At 39.6% G+C, this 23803-nt stretch overlaps 1 protein-coding gene across 1 annotated transcript in view; it reads right to left on the reverse strand.

Annotated features, from left to right (window-relative positions):
* Nipal2 (NIPA like domain containing 2) overlaps window positions 1–23803 on the reverse strand; it is a 96225-nt gene that overhangs the window by 37616 nt on the left and 34806 nt on the right. The window contains exon 3 of the mRNA XM_029562790.1: window positions 8163–8222. Within this exon, the coding sequence (XP_029418650.1) occupies window positions 8163–8222 (60 nt within the window). The remainder of the gene's footprint in view (window positions 1–8162; window positions 8223–23803) is intronic.

Genomic DNA, 23803 nt, shown 5'->3' on the forward strand with positions numbered 1-23803 from the left:
CAGGGAAGCAGAGAGAGGTGAGGGCGTGGCCGGGTCTAGAGGCAGTGCTCCTTGGGCCCAAGGAAGGCACCAAGCCGGTCGGGGTGAACGGGGTCAGGAATCAGCACTGGCTCCCCAGGTGTCTGGGGCCCCAAGACTAGGAATGGCATTGGGCCCAACCTAGGAGTAGAGAACAGTGGGGGAGATGGAAGGGTGAGCGTGGCTGGCGGAGTCAAGGCGCGGAGGGCTGCACAGTAGACTTACCCCAAGGAGGCCTGAGGGCGGGAGAGCGGGCCAGGAGCTATTTTGTAATATTTTATGAAGACAAGATTATATACATAATTTTAACGCTATTTCTAATAAGAACTTTTAAAATGAAAAACAATATACATTTATTAAACATGGCAATAAAAACAAAATAATAAAAACACATAAGAACCTGGAGGAAATATATTTCAGTCATGTCTTTTCTTTGCAAAACAAAGGATTATGTAAAATAACTTTTTCAAATTAGGTTCTTAGGAGGGATAGTAAAAACCAGTTTTCTAAACCTGACAAGATAAAGTAGCATAAATCCATTGAATACTTGCTAAAATGTCTCAGAAACTTCCAACTATTTCTTTTGTATATTTATAAAGATTTTCTTTACCTCATTGAACAACATTGAGTGCCAACTAACTTTTCTATGTTTTAATATAATTTTGAGTAACGTGTACATGGTATGAAATTACAGGAGTTCGTGAAGGCAATCAGTGAAAAGTGTCTCTCATACCCTGTCCAGAGTTAACCACAAGGATTAGTTCCCGAGACTTTCTTTTCAGAGCTGTTTTGTGCATGGGTGTGCATGAGTCCTGTTTTTATTTTTTTTACACAAGCAAGAGCATATTATAGACATATTTTGTATCCTACTTCCACTTATCAGAACACCTTGGAGATGTAGGACAGTCTCACTCTTTTAAGTTTGCAAAGGATTCCATTATTTGAAGGTAGTTTTATTTCTTTGCTTCACTTTGAACACTGTCCCTGTTTCATGCCTGCTTCTACATTTGCTTTCTGGGCACCTATTTATACATCTTTGTTGCATTTCAAAACAAAAAACAAAGTCTGGGTGTGGTGGCACATGCCTTTGGTCCCAGTGCTCATGAGGCAGAGACAGGCAGATCTCTGTGAGTTCGAGGCCAGCCTGGTCTACATAAAGAGTTCCAGGTCAGCTGGGGCTTCAGGGAGACCCTTTTTCAAAAAAAAAAAAAAAAAAAGACCAAAACCACCAAAACCCAAATAATACAAGCTAATCCCTTCTCTTGACAGGAGCGAGACCAGGTATCCTGGAAGGGCTAGGCAAGGGGAATTCTTTAAACTATTGATTTCATAGACAAGAATGGCTGATATGGGAGTCATATTATGACTTGCAACATTAAAATGTCATGATAGGGCTGGAGAGATGGTTAATAGCACTGGCTGCTCTTCTGGATGACCTGGGTTCAGTTCCCAGCACCCACATGGCAGCTTATACCCATCTTTAACTCCAGTTATAGGGGAACCCATGCCCTCTTCTGGCCTCTATGGGTACCAGACATGCATGCACTTATATACATGCAGGCAAAATATTCATATACACAAAATAAAAATAAAATCTTCAAAAAAAATGTATGATACAAAAAAATATAATAGTGGGTTGGAGAGATGGATCAACAGGTAAGAGTTCTTGTTGCTCAAATGCCTGAGTTCAAATCCCTAGCACCTACATCAAAAGCTGAGTGTGGCCACGTACAACCTTGAAACTTCAGTACTGTGGGAGGTGGAGGTAGGAGGATCACTGGGGCTTGTTGGTGGTCAGTTTAGCTTCAAATTCAGTGGGAGACCCTGTCTCAATGGAATAAGGCAGAGATGGATAGAGCAGGATACCCAAGATCCTCCTCTTGCCTCCACATGCATGCATTTTCATCCACGTGTGTATAGACCACACATGTATACCACACACATTCACACACAAACCTAATAAATACAATCCTAAATGCTTTATTCATGACTAATGTAATCTTTACAATTATGATAAAGCTTAATTTATAATTAAGTAAAATAAAAATTGAACAATAATAATAATAAAAAGAACAATAAAGACAATATATTTTAACAAGTTATTTAAAACTTTACAAATTGCTTATTTCTGGAATTTTCCACTTAATATTTTTAGATTACAATTGCCTACAAGTTACTAAATCTGCAGAAAGCAGAACTTTGTATAGTTTACCAACTGTTTACCATTGCCTAATTATATTATTACAACATAGATATAAATCCTGTACTATATACTATGTAATGTGCACAATGGATAATGAAAATCCTTTATTACTGTACACATTTGACAAATGAAGAAAATAAATCAGAAAGGGAATTAGCTATTTTGCCTGGTATTTTCCAGGTAGCAAATAGAAAGCTTAGCTTGGAATCCAGGTAATCTATTTTCTTCATTCTTACATTTGAATGCCTTGTGGATGCATTAAGGGACAGGGCTGTCTAATGGAAAGCTCCAGGCCATATTCACATGGTGGTCTACTTGAGTGGAGCTCTCGGAGTCACACTGAGCAAACATTGAGGCTAGACAGAGGAGTTGATTCCTCCTGGCAGAGGTCCCTGGGATCCTTGATTAGTCTCAGGTAATTTCTGGCCCTTTAGGTTGTTTTAGGAGAGCATTCCCAAACTGGAGTTCCTTAGAACCAGGTTAAAAAGATATTCCAAAACTGTCAAATATACTTGGGGAGAGATGAGTAGTTCTTTTACTGGAAGACCTCTGATCCACTAATGTGTTGATGTTTATCATGAATTACCTAGAAGATGATGAGGTTGTCTTCGTTTCTAAACATATTTGACTATTTATATTGCTCTGAAGTAGTGTTTTGAGAAGCATTTTATACTTTGGAAATACTTTTAATGGGCTAGTTGTGAGAATGCAGACTTTGTCCCAGGAAGCTACTGGTCTGTTACAAAAGCCTCCTGTAGACACTCATGGATAGAACGACACAAGAAGAACAGGATGGAAGAACCTGAGCCTGGAATCAGGCCTCTCTGTGGGTTCCTGTTTGCTAGCTCCTTTGCCAAGTCAGACAGATGTTTACTAGCTCCTTACAGGTCAGGCAGATGTTTGAAATTCTTCAGCCGATGCCTTGTTCACTACTAGACACTCTCCTCTTGACTGAAATTCTGAATCTTCTAGAATTTTTGTTCCCACTCTCCAGTTGGATGTCAACTGCTATTTTCTCACTTCTGGAGTCTGGCTTGTTCTGACTTCTGGGAGCCTTAAAGAGTTTTAAATTTTTCAGCTAATCTGACTCCAAACAATTCCTTGGGCTCCACAATGTCTCTGGATTGATGATAGTCCAAGGATTGCTTTTGTGGGATACCAGAAGTCACAGAGTGAAGTGGACTCCTTAATACCTGGGGGCAGTCATTCCAGATTCCTCAGGCTCATTGCAGATGGCCCCAAAGGAGTCCTAGACTGGGAAGACTCAAATAGTCCTGGACCTGCTATCAGAAAGGCTCAAAATCTTGAGGCTGCTCTATCCTCTTAATTAGAATGATGCTTCGCTTGGCTGGATTCCTATTCTAGACAATGGACCCAACCATGCTGATCTTGGGGCAGCAGGTGAGAAGAGAGAAAATAGGTGGCCTTGGTCTCACATCAGCCTTCTGGGGAATGCCTTTGTAGGTAACTTGAAGTAATCAAGTTACTGGTCTCTCTGGGGAGTGCTGATGAGTTGACTGTAATTTTTATTTTGATGATGACATTGTCTGGACCTAAATCAACTCAGTTCTCACAAACTATTAGATTTGATACTTTTGATGACTGAGGGAGAAGAGAATGGAAAACACCATAGTTTTTGGCTAGCTGAAGGGGAGAGAGAAGTCTGGTACTTTTTAAAAGGAAAAATAATCATTAAAATAATTTAAAATTATTAATCCACTAAGAATCAGAGCAGGGGCCAAACCCTGTCACTGAGTTAATAATGGCTGGCGATTCCTTTCAGACATGGCTTTTGTGAGGTCATTTTTTGAGGCTAGTGGTGAAAAGTTTCATAGCCACAGAGCAACATTTGGCAATAAATTAGTTCAGCTTGTTTCCACATGGCCCCAAACCTCCATTTGTTCCATCACGAAAAACAAACTTTCATTTGCTTGAAGCAGGGGAAAATAAATGATATTCCTTCTCACATTTTGACAATTTAATTTTTAGCATGCTCATATGTTAATCTTTAAGAAAACACCACTAGCTACCCTTTCCCCTGTTTGGTTTTAGTCTCTGTGAAGAAAAAAATGCATTCTTTGCTTTTAATGGAAAGAACCACATTTTCTCAAGGCAAAAGTAATAAAGGCGTGCGTGCATGCGCGCGCGCGTGCGCGCACACACACACACACACACACACACACACACACAAAACCATGTGAGTTAACACATTACTGAATGAAGCTGGGGAAAAGGCCTTCCCTAGACTTCCCCAAGTATAAAATAAGTTATTACAGTTTAGATAACAATACTCCTATGACATTTCTTGTTGAAGGAAAGGGTGTGTGACTCAAAGGAGGAATAGGTGACTCAAAGCCCTTTTCCCTTCATGTCACTACATTAAAGGCAAGAACTGACCACCTTTAAGTATAGTATGAAACAAATGTAACTTAACAGTTGTCTATCACTACTCAAAAAACATTCAGTTAGAAAGTTAAACCTACCAAACTCAAAACCTAAACTAGAGTTGTGGGAAATGTTACACAGATATATCCAAATCAAAGCTTTTGGATTAAAGTATGTTGTGGTGCTTGTAGCAGTAATAAATTAATGGCTAATATTTTTTGATTACTTACTATGGAATAGACCCCATTCTCAGTTTTTAAAATACATTTTTTCTTTTTTTGATGTGTTTATTTTTATTTTATGTGTATGTGATGGTTTGCCTGCACATATGCAAGCGCACCACATGTGTGCGCTGCCGGCAGAGGTTAGAAGAGGGTGTCCAACTCCCCTGGAACTGGCATTAGGGATGGGTATAAGCTGCCATGTGGGTGCTGGGAACTGAATTTGGATCTTCTACAAGAGCAGCTGGTGCTTTTAACTGCTGAGTCATCTTTCCAGCTCTTTCAGAGTTTTAATACATGCAGTCATTTAATTCTGTGGGGTAGATAATAGAAACTTCCTTTTAAAGATGAGAACATTGAGACTTAAAGAGCTGATTTATAAAGCTGCACAGGTCACATAGCTTCCTGATACTAAAGTGTATCCTAAACCCTTAGCTCTTGCTTTTTCAGGCTTCCATTTCAGAATACTGCTGTGTTTCCTGCCAGTTATGACCATGGTCAAGTTATTTTCTTATTTTCTTTTTTTGGTCTTTTTGAGACAGGGTCTCCCTGTAGCCCCAGCTGGCCTGGAACTCGATATGTAGACCAGTCTGGCCTCAAACTCACAGAGATCCACCTACCTCTACCTCCCCAGCACTGGGACTAAAGGTGTGCTCTACCATGCCGGGCATCCTGGGTGAGATATTTAATCTCTTTGAGAGCTAGATTTTCTTTCTGGAAATGGGTTGTTCCCACATTTAAGTGAGATATTCTATGTAAAATATAGCACAGTACATGGCAAAAGGAAGTATTTACTAGATTCTAGCTGTCATTAACATACAAACATCAAAGGATCATTAAGAGTTAACTTGATGAGTGCCTACAGGAGAGCTCCCATTCTTTGTTATTTCTAGTATCACCTTTTGGAAATCTCTGGGGAATGCAGCTAGCATAGTAATTATGTCACTCATAGTGAGAGACAGTTGTATTTCTCAAAATAACAATACATAATCCACATAATGCACAGCAGAAATTGAATCCAGATTTGGATTCATGAGAGGAAGACTGATTTTTTTGTCTCTAGTAATGTTTAGTTCATCTTAGTTTTTTTAAAAATTATTTTTATTTTCATTAATTTTGTCCTAATTCTTATAGTTAACAGTTGTAGTAGAGGATAAAAGAGAAACTTATTTTATGTTTTCTGTGCCTTTTTCACACTTCCTGTGTTGGTTATTTCCTCAGAATGCCATCTTCCATGTCCTGCATGGGCCTATGCCTGTCCAGACTAGCTGTCAGAGCAATTCAAATATCACTTTGCTTACGTTTCCTGACAGAGCTTGGAGTGGTTTCAAGATGGGGTGATTTTGCCCTTCAAGGGGACATTAGTAACATCTAAGGACAATTTTGCTTACTATAACTACTTGAGGGTGCTAGAGGCATCTAGTGTAGGTAAAAGGATTATAATGTAGAGCATAGCACCCTACAGTGAAGAATTCTACAGCCCCAAACATCAGTAGTCCCGAGTTTCAGAAAGTGTTCAAAAGGCTCACATCAGTATGACACAGTATTTTCTATCTAAAAACTTATTTGTATATTTTATCATGGAATGTAAGTTATTTATAGTCAGGGATTATGATGGGTAGTTTTAACTGTCAGCTTGATGTAGAGTGAGATGGGAAGAGAGTCTCAATGAGGAATTGTCTAGGTTGGCCTGTGGGCATGTCTGTGGAGAACTGACTTAATTATGTTCATTAATGAGGGAAGACCCAGCCTGAAAGTCAGCAGTACCATTCCTTGGGCTTGGTTCCCGAATTGTTTAAGAGTAGAAGTGGGCTGAGCAGCACCTGCAGGAGCATTCATCTCTCTCTGCTTTTACTGCAGATGTGACCAGCTGCTTCAAGTTCCTGCTGGGACTTCCCTACAGTGATGTCAGCATCCTGGCGTTGTAGGACAAATAAGCTGTTTCTCCCATAAAGTTGCTTTTGTCAGAGTATTTTTAACACAGCAGCAGAAAGGAAACTAGGACAGGGATTCAATCATAATTACCACTAATAGTCAAGATAATTAGCAAATCCTTCATTATACCTATCTATATGAGCTCATTAAATTTGGTTAATTTAATTAGTAATCAACCAGTAACTACCAAAGATAGCAGATGTTAGATAAAAGGATTCAAAGTTTCCTTGAGACATTTGACAAATAAAAAAAATATTATGAAACTTAACTTTTTGGCCTTTAAAACTCAGGTATTGGTCATTATTATTTCTGATTTCCTCTGACTTTCCCAAATGATCCTATAAACCACAACATATAAAAAGGATGTATAAAAATAATCTGTTGGAAAAGATAGAATTCACATATGAATGCATTTAGGATAAGTCTTTAACCATGAAAAACTTGACAATATTGACTAAAAACTCTACTAGCAAAATCAAACCAAAGAGGAAAAGAAAAAGTGAAAACACTTTCAAGACATTAGGCTCCAGGGAAACGTGATCAGGGAAAATAAATGCTCAACATACCAACACTGGTGTTAAATTTAGAGATCACTTTTTTTTTTCTTTTTAAAATAGGATCTCCCTAGAAGAGGGTAGGCATTGTTTTATTTAAAGTGCCTAAAGTATCTGCATTCATGATCATATGTCAGCAGAAATTCAAGCAGGATTTTGTCAAGGGAGAAGATAGAAATTGCCATAATTTTTCTCACCAATGAGCTTTCCAACAAAAGCAAAAAGATATAATGAATACATGATAGCTTTGGTATATCACAGAAATGTTTATTACAGCCAGCAAAGCCTACTGTTATGTTCTATTAATAATTTTATTCCTAAATAAAGAATTTTTTTTTTTTATGTAGGTACTGGGGATCTGAATTCAGGTCCTTATGCTTGCATACTTTACCCACTAAGCCATCTCTCCAACCCTTCAAAATAAATTTTTTAAAGAGCAAACATCTGTGTTAATTTTGGAAGGAACTAGATACAATAGGTAGTTATTTAGTGGATCAAATTTTTGTGGCTTTCAACTTTCTGCAGCAAAAATATAACAATATAACAAATATGAACTTTCAAGTATAGCAGTCTGTTAGGGATGTTTTTGCTGAATTTTATTATGTTCATAAAAATATCACAGCATCAGCAACAATACCATTCATAATTTGCTATAGCCAATAACGTGAACAGTGGGCACAATGAAACTGGAGGAATTTTATGTGAGAAAAGGCAAGGGCTCCAGTATAGAATGATGTTCACCCAAATGAGATCGGCATCTATTTTATTAGTTATTCTGTTTTGAAAGTATACATTTTAGAGTAGTATTTATTAAGTACTGTTATATTACATGAATTAAATACTCACCTAGTAAATCCGAGGCTCTCAAATTCTCTTTTAGAAACACAACAGAAATAATGGCACTACCTGTAAAGAAAATGACCATTAGTAGTTGTTCCAATATAAAACCTCTATTATTGGGGCTGGGGAGATGGCTCAGCAGCTAAAAGCACTGGCTGCTCTTACAGAGGACCTGGGTTTGATTCTGACACCCACATGGCAGCTAGTAATAGTCCATAACTCCAGTTCCAGGGGATCTGACATCCTCTTCTGACCTCTGTGGGCACTGCATGACACAGGTACACTTACACACATGCAGGCAATTCCCTTACATGCATAAAAAAATATAATAAATACAATTTGATAAAAATAAAATAAAACCTCTATTATGCAGTGCCAAAGAAGCTAAACATTTCATGTCTTCTGTCTAACTTGCTGTGTCCTGAGTAGAGACATTCAGCAGTTGTGCCTACAAAAATGATTTTCTTCCACAGTGGATGAAGAAACACAGAAACTGACCAAGGACATTGTGGCTGGGAGAGTGCCTGGTATACAGGAAGGGTTTCACAACAGTTTACTGAATAACTAAATGAATGAGTGGGAAAGAAGGAAGAGTGGGAGAAGAAAGTAGAGAGAAGAAAAGAATCCATAGTAAGAAGATTGTGCAGAAAGGGTGGAAAGGCAGGAGAAGCTAGGAGGAAAGGAAAGATGAAAGAAGTGAAAATATACTCCAAACTAAAGTCTATTCATTCCCAGCATCCTCTCCTATGATCCCCATTCCTGTGACACCTCTATCCACTTAATGATGCCAGCCAGAGTCTGGGATTCCTCCTGGCTCTTTCTCCTCACACAGCACACCCAGCAGATTGCAGGATGGACCCAAGTCTGATTGCAGTGCCTCGTGTCTGCTCTGTCCTCTTCACCTCTCTTGTCACTGCCCCAGCAGGCTGTTTACCTCTGCTTAGACCACCCTAAGAACATCCTTCTGAGCCTCTTATTTCTCCCTCTCTCCCCGCACCACCACCAGAATAACCTTTCTAAAATGCAACTCTTATGTAAATCTGCAGCTTAGAAATCTCTAATGGCTTCTTGTCACCTGCAGGGCAGAGGCCACATTGCTGAATGTGACATTTGGAGACAGCAACAATTCTTCTCCTGTGACTTTCTTCACATTGGCCTTCCATTTCTTTTATATTCTGTGCTTGCCCTTACTGTAATACATAATCATAATTGCCAGAATCCACCATGTGTTTTCATGCTCAATGGCCTCTACATGTGCAACTCTGCCCTGTTCTGGGCTCAATTCTAGACTCAAGATCACCCCTAGACCCAGAGTGACCTGAATACTCTGCTCTTATGTTGGGATGGCCTCTGCATATAGTTTCAAAAAGTTATACCTGATGCTTAACTTTTTTTGTTTTTGCCCAAAAGACCATCAGTTTCTTTTGCTCTTCTAAGAATGACTCATGCTGCTGGTCTCACCGTAGCTGAGCCATGGCTGTTGCTATGCCTCAGAAATAAGTTGGACACCTGAGTTGTCCTTCCTATGGGCTCATTCTTCTGTGAGTTACAGGCATTGGAGAATTCAAAATTGCAATAACAAAAAGAGATGCACAGTGTAATTTGGATTTTTAATTTTTATAAAAAATTACTAGCTGAGCATTTTTTTTAACTTAAAAAATTTATTGAGAATTTCATACATGTATATAAGGTGTTTTGATCGAATCCATGCCCACTTCCTCCCCTCCAATGCCTCCCATATCTCCCCATCACTTTTTTTTCTTCTTTATTTATTTTTATGGGCCTTTTGGCTACTCTAACATTCCCCCCTCTGAAGAGGTAACTCTAAAATCTTTTAAGGACTAGCTGAGCTTTTTAAAAGTAAAATAGAGTGGGGTGTAGTGGCCCACGCCTGTAGTCCCAGCACTTGGGAGGCAGAGGCAGGAGGATCTCTGTGAGTTCAAGGCCAGCCTGGTCTATATAGTGAGTTCCAGGACAGCTGGGGCTACAAGGAGACCCTGTCTCAAAAAGGTTAAAAAAAAATAGTAAAATAGAGGGAAGAATGTTTTCATAAAACAATATAGTCACCTAGAGAAAATTGCAGTTAATATGTTGATGTTTTTATTTCCCTCAGTTGAGATCAAACTATAATACATTTTTTTTCTGTTTCCTCAGTTAACATGTTAAAAGCCATTTGCTATATCATTAAGAATTCCTCATAGAGATAATTTTAATGTCTGTATAATGACCCATTAAGTGGATGCTGCAGTTGTATTTGAATATGACTATGCTTGGTATTCTACTGACTTACTTAAGATGACAATTTTATACCAGAAATCTATAATCTACACGTAAAAAATAAGCTGATACACTCATATGATTTTTCTTCTCTTCTCAATTTTCTCTCTCTCTCTCTCTCTCTCTCTCTCTCTCTCTGAGTTGATCTTTGCCCTTGCAACCTCTTCCTGGGGAGGTTATTTATACGAGTGGAAGTTTCAGACAGAATAAGCTAAGTAGGATAAATGTTCCCAAGCATGTATTTGATTGGGTGGTTTGGCTCTAAAATAGTAAAACAAGACTTTCTGTAGCTAAACAAATGTGTAAGTATACATAGCCTACCAAGTTAAGAATTGAGGTTAGTACAGGTATAAAGATGTATGTAAAATTTCTATTTCAGGATATAAATAATTCAGGGAATCTAACTTCCCATGTTTACAGCATTAGAAAAGGTGTTCAGCCTAAAACCTTCATAAACTGCTCCATCACTGGCTTCTTGTAAAATTAGGCAAAGAATGTTTCCAAGTGGAAAGAGATAGATTGATAAAAACAAGTGAAACATAGCTCTGCTAAAATCTGCCACTGCACCCCATTACAGCCATCTTTGAGATGTTGTACAGCAAAAGATACCAGAAGACGGGAAACACTGCTTCCATGAGGAAAGCATAGAGCCATGGGGGCAAAGAGAGGTCTGCTTCAGGTCCTAACTGCATAAATGGGGAACTGAAGTTTCAAGGGTGTTATATATTTACTCTATGACCCACTCATTTAACAAACACTAGTGTTACAGCTGAGCTAGGGGCATCCACACTTGCTCACCCAGCACAAAGCTCTTTCAGTGCGCTATACTGCTTCTAGAGGTCAGAAAGGACATGATTTTCCTTCTCTTCTTGCTAAGCCACAGCTTCATAAATATTCTTACTTTCATAAGGAAGATGGCGGGAAATGTCATACAGGAAATAATTTCATTGCTTAAGGCAAAAAGGACATGATTGTAACAAAACCCTAAATATATACATGCATTAAGTAATATCAATTGCTATAAATAATTATCAGTTTTGTGAAACAAATATACTTTCCTTCCTTTCTAATGGAATTTAGAATGCTAATGCACTTCTATATCTATCTATATATCCATATTTTTTTGTTTTAAAAGAACATGAGATTTTTTCTCTCTCTCTCTCTGTGTGTGTGTGTGTGTGTGTGTGTGTGTGTGTGTGAGAGAGAGAGAGAGAGAGAGAGAGAGAGAATGTGTTCACACATGCAGTATGTGGTGCTCTTGCCTGTGCATATGGAGATCAGAAGTTGATGTTGGGTGTCTTCCTCTGTCATTCTCTACCTTATTTTTTAAATATTTATTTTATTATTAATTAGGTGTATGCATATGTGTCTGCTGGTGTGGGTATGTGCATGTGAGTGCAGGTGCCTGTAGAGATTACAGGCATCAGACCCCTTGGAGCTGGAGTTATAGGAGGTTGTTAGCTGCCTGGCATGGCTGCTGGGAACTGAGGATCCTTTCTGAGAACAATATGTACTCTTAATTGCTGAAACATCTCTCTACCCCACCACCTTATTTTCTGAGACAGGGTCTCTCATTGAACCTGGAGCTTGTTGTGATTAGCTGGTCAGTGAGTCCCTAGGAACCACCTGTCTCTACCCACCAGAACTGGGGTTACAGATATGAACCATTGTGCTTTTATGTGGGTGCTGGGGACTTGAATTCAAGTCCTCATGGTTGGGCAGCAACCACTTTACTCAGTTAGCCATTTCCCCCAACCCCTTCTACCTAGTTCTTCAATAGACTATTTGTTTACATTTTATTTATCTAATAAAATAAAAAAGAACATTTTACTACGATAAATTTATTTACAACTCATTTATATGCCAAATATGGCTAAAACAGGAGTTGGACAAATTGACAGTAACTGGGCAACGGGTGATAACACAACTTCTAAGTGGAGTAGAAATTTTAAGATGAGAAAAAATGGACCAAAGTATCCCATATATCTTTGTAATCAGAGACCTGTCTAACTTGACACTTTCTAGTTGTTGCTATAACAATAAACACTGTCTAATGAGCAGCTAGGGAAAGGCTGATTACTATATTTTTATTCCTACAGTAAGATTTAACATCCATGGCTCAGCAGTTAAGAGCACTGGCTGCTCTTGCAGAGGACCTGGGTTCGATTCCTAGCACCCACATGGCAGCTAACAACCTTCTATAACTCCAGCTCCAGGGGACTTGATGCCCTCTTCTGACCTCTGCGAGCATTGCATGATACAGGTGCACTTACACACATGTAGGCAATACATTCATACACATAAAAAATAAATATTAAAAAATTAATATCCAAAACTTCAAAGAGCATTTCAAGATCAACAATTTTTTAAAAAGCATCAAAACAGAACATATCTGCAAGGTTGTGCCAGCTACAATTAAATTACAGTTATGAATGATGCTTTACTTCAGCATATACGGTGTCACACTCATTTTTGACTGGAGGCATGTTTGGGCAGAGGATCATCAAGACTGCTTTGCTGTTTGGCCTTCACAAGACACAGAAAATGCTTTCAGGAGCTGGTGTATTATTACTAGGTATCTTTCCAGGAAAAAAAAAAATAGGTGCAAGAAAAACCAGGAGCAAAATACATGCTCCCTAGGCACTGAATAGTGTCAGAGAGTAATAATACCCCACCATTCAGACAGGCGATTTTCCAGGCAAACCTCACTGTTTAAAATCAATGAACTGCTAATCTTGGCAAGTGGGAAATATTTACAGAATCTGACATCCTTTTCACCCAAGCTTATCAACTATTGATGGTGGGCGATGTTACTGCAATTGCTCAGAGAAGCATCTTATCTTGGAGCCTGTCTCAAAAGTTTGTGAAAGGGGCCTAATCTAAGCTGTCTTCAACTCCTGATTTCATTATCCTTAAGGAAAAGCTCACTTGGAAAGGGTGAGGTTGATTCATGAGGCTGCTGTAAAGTAGAACAAGGACAGGAATTAGCCAGAAAGACTTCCTTGCTTTTGGGTTGTTTAAAATATCTGTTGAAGAATGCTGGGGCTACAGGACTACAGAAGATGGCAAGGTGCTGGGCTGGGGGCCAGAACACCTGGGTTCTAGTTTGGGTTCTGTCAAGAACAAGGTGTGGAACACATCCAAAGCTAACATGCTATCTTCATTTCTTAGATTGGTGAGATGAGCATGTGTGCTTTGTGGTTTCCAATGACCCATGCAGCTTGCATGTGTTATAAATTGCCTGTGACTTAAAAGCACATAGATCAAGCCCTGCCCTCTCCTTTCTTCAGGCAGCTTCACAGATATGAAGGAAAAGCAGGAAGCAGGCCCTCTGTTTTCCATGGTGGCTCGGGTCTGTGCAGGAAGGCATGGTTGATAGTACCAAGGGCAGATGTGCTACCCTTTCCTTCCCAAGAGATGATCAAGTGCACTCCTCACCAGTCACCAACGAAGTTGAAGGATAAATGAATAGCCAGAAACACAACAAATTGACAAAGCAGAGGAGACAAGCATGGAAAAAAGTCCAATTTCACTAGAAATAATAGAGAGGCAAGATAAAGCCAGGTGCTATTTCCCCACACATGAGGCTTAGTGCTGACAAGGAAGAGTGAACTCATTCCCTTCTAGATAGGTAGCGTTGCTGTGAATAGACAGAGCCCATCTAAGGAGTGGTTGTACTATCCCTCTCATGCTGTATCTGGGACTCTGTTCTAAGGTGAGAAAAAGAGTCCCAACCTCTCATTCCAAAATTAATTTTTCATAGTGGGAAACTGGAACAATGTAAGTGCTCAGCAATAATGGATAGACTATCACAGCCAATAAAATTATGATGTAAAATTACAGTGATGTGAAACAGTCATAATGTAATATTTTAAAAATAGAAAATTGTGCTTACATGATTATGATGTGGAAATGTAGAGACAAAAAGGTGACTATGCTTTTTAAAAAAAATATTTATTTTTATTATTTTAAAATTATATGTATGTGAGGAGTATATGTACATGTGAGTGGAGGTGCCTGAGGAGGCCAGAGACATTGGATTCCCTGAAGCTGGAGTTATAGGCAACTGTGAGCTGCCTGATGTGGGTGCTGGAAACAACTCGGGTCTTCTGTTAGAGCAGTATGTACTCTTAACTGCTGAGCCATCTCTCCAGCCCAATGTCGACCATTCTACTGAGGTCTCACATGGAATATTAACTCCTAGGAGACAGGCATTGCTATATTTTATAGATGAGAAACATCCCCATGAGATGGGTATGACTTTATTGTACAGACAGAGAAGCTGAGGCTTATTACACAGAGTCATGGGGAGAGTCCAGAGACAGGCATGGAACCATTTCACAAAGAGTGGAAGGTAGTACATCAGCACACAAAATTACCATTAGCATGGAGGAATATATTTGCACAATGTAGTGGCTGCAGGTAATAATACGTACTTCATATTCCCAAATTGGTAAATAGATTTTAAGTGTTCTTAACATAAAAATACATAGGTGAGCTTACAGATATGTTAACTGTTTTGATCTTTCTACAATGCATACATATGTCTACTCTAAAAGATATAAAGAACTTTAATTATTAAAAAAATTTAATTAAAAAAGATAATATACCAAAATGCAGGCTTTCTGTAGGAGCTACGGTGAGCAAAAGTCTTAATAAAGAATACTGTCTATAGGGGAAAGGATATAAAATCTTCTAGTATTTTCTTTGTGCAAAATGGCAGTTTATGTATTTGCTTATCCTTGAAATTCCAGTGCTCTTTAGTTAGGCAGAATCTCAGCAATAATCACAATGCATGACATATCCATGAGTCATCTGCTCTCATTTTGGCCATGATGGGTTACCCAGGTTAGCAATCAGAATGGAGAGTCATTCTGCTCAAGGTTGACATAACTCATACATGAGCATTCTGATTTAGATTTCTAGATGAAAACAGGTAAAAGCCAAGGAAGTTTCTGGTGGCTTTAGTGAAACCAAGTTTAGATGTTGGTAGAGACAGTCCTAGAAGTATTCATGTTGATGCTGGGCTTCCACATACTCCCTGATTTAGGGAATCAGCCCCAAGTTTATCTTGCATTCCTCTCCTCTCTGCCATCACTCAGTATATGAGGCATGGTTCATGACAATCTGTTATTATGGAAGAGTTGTTTAGCTTAATGTGATCAAGAGTTGTTCTAAGATTCATAGCAAGCTGAGAGAGAGAGAAAGAGAGAGACAGAGACAGAGAGAGATAGAGATAGACAGAGACAAACAGAGACAATCTATAATCTGGTACATGAGAGTTCAGAAAGGTTGTATAAAGTTGATTTAGGTTTATTTCTGGAAGTAAGAACAAACTTCCGCCGGGCATGGTGGTGCATGCCTTTAATCCCAGCACTTGGGAGACACAGGCATGTGGATCTCTGTGTTGAGGCCAGCCTGGTCTACATAGCGAGTTCCAGGACAGCTGGGGGTTACAGGGAGACCCTGTCTCAAAAAGAGAAGAAAAAAAAATAACAAACTTCCATTAGCAGTTAACCTCAAAGGCAGATTTTAACGTTAGTTTAGATCTCTGTGTCTGTAGAACAATCAATGAAGAGTGCTCCAGTTTTCACTTTGTAACATTAATATATATGTTTTCCTTTTCTTAAACTCTTTTTCCTCAAAATAGTATGGGATTTTTTTTTGTCAATTAAAGGTTTAACAGCGAAGAAATTTCAATAACTACTGAAGAGTGCATGACATGGCTGTCATGAGTAAAATGATTTTGTTCAGTTTAATTTATTTTGTTCCCTTTATTACCACTTTTATTTTGGTACCTGGGAAACCAGGGCCTCATGTGTGGTAGCATGTGCTCTGTCACTGATCTATATCTGCATCCCCACTATTCAACCTGAAGTTAACACACACACACACACACACACACACACACACACACACACACACACTTTGTTGAAAGGTTACAGAGTTGAGTACTTATAGGGGTCAGTTAAGTAACAGCTAAAGAAGAAAAAATAGTAAGTGCTGTTCAGTTGTGATGAGGGGTGGGCTGTGGTGGTGAAGGAGGTGGGCTGTGGTGATGAGAAGGGTGGGCTATGGTGATGAGGAGAGTGGGCAATGTATTGATGAGGGACGTAGGCTATGGTGATGAGGAATATCAGGGGCATGGTAGATGTCACAAGATCTATGGAATATTCTGATCATGATTCAGCCTAGCTAAATGCAAGTTCAGTGCTACCAAATCACAATTTTTTTTTTGACAGGGACTCCCTAGCCCCAACCTGCCTAGAACTCACTATATAGACCAGGCTGGCCTCCATCTCACAGAGATCTGCCTGCCTCTACCTCCCAAGGGCTGGGATTAAAGGTGTGTACCACTATACCGGGCATCAAATCAGACTTTTTAAATTGAATTTTTGCAATTTTCTTACAATATAATTTGATGGTATTTAGATCCCCTCCCCTATCAGCACTTCTGCACACTGCTCCCCACTGTATATATAATAGGGCCTATAGAGTCTGATTTGTGTTTCCGTATGTTCCTCAGCATGTGTCCAACAAGAGCCAACGGAGCCTGGCCAACCTACCAAAAGTCCTATCCCTGTAAAAGTCTATCTTTTCCCGCTCAGCAGCCATCAGCTGCCAAAAATTTCCTTGGGTTGTGTTGGGATTTTTTTTACCCACTTCCCCATGTCTATGCTGGGCTTTTTCCGTTTTGAGCTTGCCTGGGACTTGTGTGTGATGTCATCATTGCTGTGAGTTCATATGAGTAACTGACCAGCTGTCTGAAAACTCTGTTTCCCTTGTGGTCATCCATCACCTCTGGGTCTTACAATCTTTTCAAACTCCCTCTTCTGCAATAAGCCTTGATCCTTGGGAGGCAGATGTTTGAAATAGATATCCTGTTCAGGGATGAGCACTCTGTAGCCTCTTGTTCTCTGCATATTGGCCAGTTGTGGGTTTCTGTGTTAATCACCATCTGCTACATAAGGACCAAATCAAACTTTTTAAGACAAATACCTAGACTGTGTGACATGGTCTAAGTTTTAAACGTTGGCAAATCAATTCATAATCTTTAAAAGCATCATTTGCACCAAACGACACAGAGACATCAGTTCTAGTCAACAGGCACTGGTTAACAGCTACTGTTATGTGACCTCTGACCTAGTCTGCAAATGAAAATTTCATCAATTTTCATTTCTGGATATTCAACTTATTGTTTAACTTCTATAATCTTAGGAAAAACTATGGTATACGTTGATAATATGGGAAAGTAGAAGACAAAAGTAATGAAGAAAATTTTTTTTGTTTACAAAAATCCCAAACGCTATATATGAAAAGAATGTATTAACATAATAAGACACAAACAAAATCTCACATGTGAATGTTGAGCTTGTGGTTTCTGACCACTATAATGGCAACTTTATTGCACTGCTAAAAAGCAAACCACCAAAACACTTGCCTGTCGGTCACAATCAATCTTCACTCATGTGGACACAAAGAGCATGCTCACAGACTCAACCAACTCTAACCATATCGAGGTATTGCTCTATAATTATCATTCGCCATTTGTTGTAGAATTTTCAGGCAGAAAAAGAGCATGTCAATTGCAATGTATTCTAGGGAGTTAGGATTTGAAGCTTTGAGAATGTGACAGTTTCAAAAATGTCTTCAAATGCCAGAGAAAAGTTGTCCTACCATCCACAGTGGCAGGAATGAAAGTATCAAGAAATTCATTCTGATGAAAAAAATTAGTTATTTACTGATGATAATGAAGACATAATGATTGTTCGTATCAATTTGCATAATTCCAAATGAGGAAATTTACCTGGATTAAGAACAATTTTTTCTTCTCTACATTTTTCTTGGCATGCATTAGTGATTTGATTTGAAAAGACTCCAAAATATTAAATAAAAATAAAAAGGTAAAAATAGCACCACTGACAACATTAATTCTGTATTATAAATTTAATAGCACATTGCTTCATCATCAGCAATTTGTCTAGAAATACTTTGTGACATTATCAAAGAAATAAAGATGGGTGGACAAGATGTTTCAAATAAAGCTTTAGAATTCAGGAATGCTTTCTGCTTCAGAGTGTCTAAGCAGACATAAAATTAAAACGTCAGAGTTTTATTCCACATAGTTACATAAGCTGGTTTTTTTGGACAAACACACTGAAGAAGCAATGCAGCAAGCCACTTAGAAAAGGGATATTTTCCGCATATTTCAAGTACTAAAATCAATATCAATGTGAAATTTTGCTGTCACAGGCCTCTGTGAGGGTTTAGAGCTACAGTGAGCGGATCCAGGCTCGCACTGAGCTCATTGATCCAAGAGACAGAGAACCCGGGGCATCCTGGTTGTGTAGCACTACATGTCACAAGCTCATTGGTTTGCTTGTGCTTCCTTTCATTTGTTTCTAATAAAAACCGTGGAGACCAAAGTTTCTGCTTGACATGACTTCTCTGGAATTTCAAAAGATCTGGCTAGGGCTTCCAGGCTATGCTACAACCATCATCTAATGGATTGCAGACATGTTTCAGCTGAAGGCCTCATAAGAGCACTGTAGAAACACACTCAACAACATAGATAACATGTCATGGATTTCTACGAGAACAGCAGCTAGTGCATTAGGGAAAATCAGATGGAGAAGGCTTACCAGGCACAGGTCTGGCTCTCCCTTCAGTCTCTCAGTGGATTAGCCAGCCTTAATCCAAACAAGCCAAGTGACAGAATAACTTTTTAACTTCTCAGGAAATTATTCTAGGGCCAATTGGAGCTTGCTGCTAGTAATTTCTTCTTTTCATTTAAAATTCCAGGTGTGTGGTTTCATATAATTAATTCTAAATTCAATTTACTTTTTCTCATTTCCATTCACCTTAGCCATGATGAAGGAAGGTTTACGTGTTTCATAGGGCATCTGGCATGGTGGATACTCATTCAACAGCAGTTTCTTATCTTGAACTATGTATCACCTAAAATACCAAGATTTAACTTAGAAAAAGAACTCTCTCCTAGTTACTTGATAATCAGAACACTCATAGCATGGAACTGCAAGAGGAACCCTTTCCCTCTCTGCCCCTAAAGCAGTCTCCTTTCACACCCTCCCCCTTGCCACCCTTAGACAAGTTCACTTTATACTGAGTGAGGTTCATGAATCTCCTTAATTTCATGTAGCCTTAACTTCTGGATTGTTGGTAACATCCTTATTTTAAAAATTCATTTATTTTTGTTTTACATGAATGATTGTTTTGTCTGCTGTATGTAAGTCTATCAGTGGTATGCAATGTCCTCAGAGGCCAGAAGAGGGCGTCGGAAACCCTGGAACTAAAGTTAACAGATAGTTGCTGGCTGCCATGTGGGTGTTGGGAACCCAACCTGGGTCCTCTGCAAGAGCAGCCAATGCTCTTAACGACTAAGTTATCACTCTAGCACCAACTCTTCCTTATTTTTAATCATCTCTTAATGTTTTGCTGTTGTTGTTGTTGTTTTTGTTTGTTTTGTTTTTATCTTTTTGAGACAGGGTCTCCCTGTAGCCATAGCTGGCCTAGAACTTGCTATGTGGATCAGGCTGGCCTCACTCTCACAGAGGTCCACCTACCTCTGCAGTTAAGAGCAATGGCTGCTGTTGAAGAGGACCTAGGCCTGATTTCCAGCACCCACATGACAGCTAATAGCCATCTGCAATTCCATTCCAGGTGATCTGATGCCCTTTTCTGCATGACATGGGTACACATATACATGCAGGCAAAGCACTCATACATATAAAATAAAAATAAATAAATCCAAAAATGTTAACTAAAAAGAGACAGGGTTTTGGTATGCAGTTTTGGCTGGTTTAGTAATCTCTGTATAACCCAGCTTAGCCTTGAGCTAGTGGCAATCCTCCTGCCTCAGCCTCCTGAGTGCTGAGATTGCAAATGTGAACTACAGGGCCCTGTACCTGTTTCTTAAAATGTGCTTTGTCTTGGTTTGTTATTTGGAAATTCTGATATTTTCCAACATGTTCGTAAGGAAAATGTGGAGGTGTTGGAGGGCAATTGTTGCTTCATGGCTGAACAAATGAGCTGGGAGGATCCTACTTTTTGCTCTACAAATTCAACACTGCATGGGTAAGAACAATAAAGAACATTCCCTAAATTGGCTCATCCACTCTAGAGCATGGGTGTGAACTCCATTATAAAGAATAATGTCATTTGTTTCTAGGTAATAATAATTATTAGAAGCACAGTGACATTAGCTGGGGCTGGCATGTCTAATAGGTCTGGGTGGTTGAGGATACTTAGTTCTTCACAATCACCTCTGACATAGTAACTATTTTTACTGCTATTTTACAGATTAGTGATCTGAGGCATAAACTTCTTTAAATGCCTTGCATGAGGATGTAGAGCTTGCCAGGAGAGGGAGTGAGATCCGACCCTTGGCAGTGTGTTTCCAGAGCCATGCCAACTGCCTGGCTTACTGGGGCAGTCGCCAACCTATATGCTGATGAAATCAGAAGCCTGTGAGTGTCTTAATTAATGGAAGCACAAAACCAAATCAACATCTAGGATTAACCACACTGCAGAATAATTACCATTTCCAGTTAGAATAAGTTTTAGGAACTATTATCTACAGAGAAGGAAAAGTGACACAAAGATCTGTAGAATCTGACACTCACCCTGCTGGGCTAGGCCTGGGCACGCAGCCCCCACCCCCTTTCCCCCATGCACTGAGGTTCTTCCTCACTGTGTAATCTCTCCTGCTCAGTATAGGTGGGTTATTTACGCTGAGTTTCTAGCAGGCTGGGGTTGCTTGTGAGCACTGCCTAAAGGGTTTTCTGCAGTAAGTATTGTCTTTTACGGTGCTCCCCACAAAAATAATGTGACCAATAGGTTTTGGAGCCTTGCTTACTGATATGTCTCTGAAGATTCACAGTAGCACCATCCTGTCGGAGTCACAGAGGCCTTGTAATAATGAAACCCGTGGATCTTTCTTTTTCTTTTAAAATTATTTCAGGTGCATGAGTGTTTTGCCTGCATGTATGTAAGTGCACCATGTGCATGCAGTGCCCATAGAGGCCAGAAGAGGGCGTAGGCTCCCCTGAAAGTGGCCTTATAGATGATTGCGAGCCATTAGATGGGTGCTGGGAACTAAACTTGAGTTGAGTCCTCTGCAAGAACAGCCAGTGTTCTTAATCACTGAGCCATCTCTCCAGTCCCCCATGGAACTTTCTAACTCCCAAACTCCAGAAACTTGTGTGATGATGAAATTCTTTTAAAAATGTTTTTATTATATTTACTTATTTGCATGCTGTGTGCATGTGTGTGGAGATCAGAGGACGACTTGTAGGAGTCAGTTCTCTCCTTCCAACTTGTCAGTCCCTGGGATTGAACTTGGGTTGTCAGGTTTGATGAGAAGCATCTTTACCTGCTGAACCATCTTGCCATCCCATGACTGGAGAATCCTCTGTTTTATAGAACATCTATGAATTGGCTTGTAAAAGTAAAGTGTGAGATGTACTGTCTGAGGAGGGTATGTCAGTAGGAGGAGAAGGACACGCAGAGAGGCCATGGGAGGGAGAAAGGATGATTGTGTGAGGCAGGAAAATGCTGAAGAGAAAGCGAAGCAAAACAAAACGCTGTTGATGCACTTCTTGTGTGCTAGTTCTGAAACACATCTACACTCACATCCAATAGCTGACATGCATTGGAGAAACGGGGATTTGATTATGTACAATGAAAAAGAAGGTTTGACATATTAACAATCTTTTGCACAGTAAAATTAGTGTATACATACTCATCTACACTGTATTACTTCTAGAAAGGATTAAAAAAAAAGGGACACAGTGTAGTGATGTGACACAGACCATTTCAGGAACAGAAGGAAGGTAGAGGAAACACCCTTCACTTGGACTTAAGGTCTGAAAACTTTTAAAGGCATTCTAGATTTTCTATGTTTTTAAAATAACTGAGGGCTGGCTCAGTGGGTAAAGTGCTTGCCCACACAAGCATGAGGACCTGCATTTGCATCTCTAGCACCAATAAAAAAAGCTGGGCATGGTAGTATGCATCTGTAACCCCAGCACTTGGGGGGCAAAGAGGCCTAGCAGAACCTGAATACTCTAGACTCAGTGAAAGACTCTGTCTCAAAAGACCAGGTGGAGAAGGAATTGAGGAAGACATCTGGGTATCAATTTCTGACTTCCACAGGTGCCTGCATAGACAAGCATACCCACCCAACACGTGCACACATGTATATACCATATACACATGGATACCACACACATGCACAATACATATACATTTTAAAAGCAGGGGGTTGGAGAGATAGCTCATTAAAGTGCTTGCCTGGCAAGCACGAGCACCTCAGTGTGATCCCACAGAACCCCATATAAAAGAGCCAGGCTCAAGTTTATAATCCCAGCACCGGGGAGGTAGAATGGTGGATCCTGGGGGCCCAGTTACTTGGCAAGTCCAGGTTGATGAGAATCTCTGTCAAGACCTACACAAGATCAAGTCAGTCAACATTCTAGCACTGACGGGAAAAGGGTTCATGAGCCCTCTACCTGAGGAGCTATGGACAATTGATGACTTCTGGGAGAGGGAGAGTCAGTTTCTTTAATTGTGTGGCTTCTGTTAGGTTGACCATGCTCCAGTGGATGGCCTTACATCTAGAGGTATATGGACAGTTGCGGTTGATGAGTTATTAAATTAACTACAAAGATGGCATGAAGTTGGAGGAATAGGGAGGTAGGAGTAGATCTGGGCTGAGTTACAGGGAGGAGGTGAATATGATCAAAATATATTGTATGAAATTCTCAGAGGAAATAAAAATATTTATTCAAAAAGATGGATGGCACTTGAATGACTTTCATTCATGGGTGCTGCACACACATGAATACACACACCACAATTTTTGTTTTAAGACAGGGTCTTACTAATGTAGTACTGGCTGGCCTGGAACTCACTATGTAGAGATCTGTCTGCCTCTGCCTCATGAGTGCTGAGATTAAAGGCGTGCACCACCATGCCTGTACATACAAAAATTTAAAGGCAAAAGATAGAAGAAAGGTTCTAGAGAGATAGCTCAGAGGTTAAGAATACTGACTGTTCTTGCAGGAGACCTGGGTTCGAATCCCAGCACCTACATGGCAGTTAACAACTGTCTGTAACTCCAGTTCCAGGGGATCTGACAGTCTCTTCTGTCCTCTGCAGGCATTGCACGACACAGGTGCACTTACTTACATGCAGGCAATACATGCATACACATAAAAATAAAAATAATAAAATATTTTTTAAAAAGGTAGAAGAAAAATCAGAAAATTTGTCATATCAGTGCAAAACTGCAAGTCTGTTTTAAAGTTCAAAGGGAGATTTAATTTCTTTCTTAAAGCTCCCAAGGAATA

The sequence above is a fragment of the Nannospalax galili genome, unplaced genomic scaffold, assembly GCF_000622305.1.
Source record: "Nannospalax galili isolate Female #2095 unplaced genomic scaffold, S.galili_v1.0 scaffold334, whole genome shotgun sequence".
NCBI lineage: Eukaryota > Metazoa > Chordata > Mammalia > Rodentia > Spalacidae > Nannospalax > Nannospalax galili.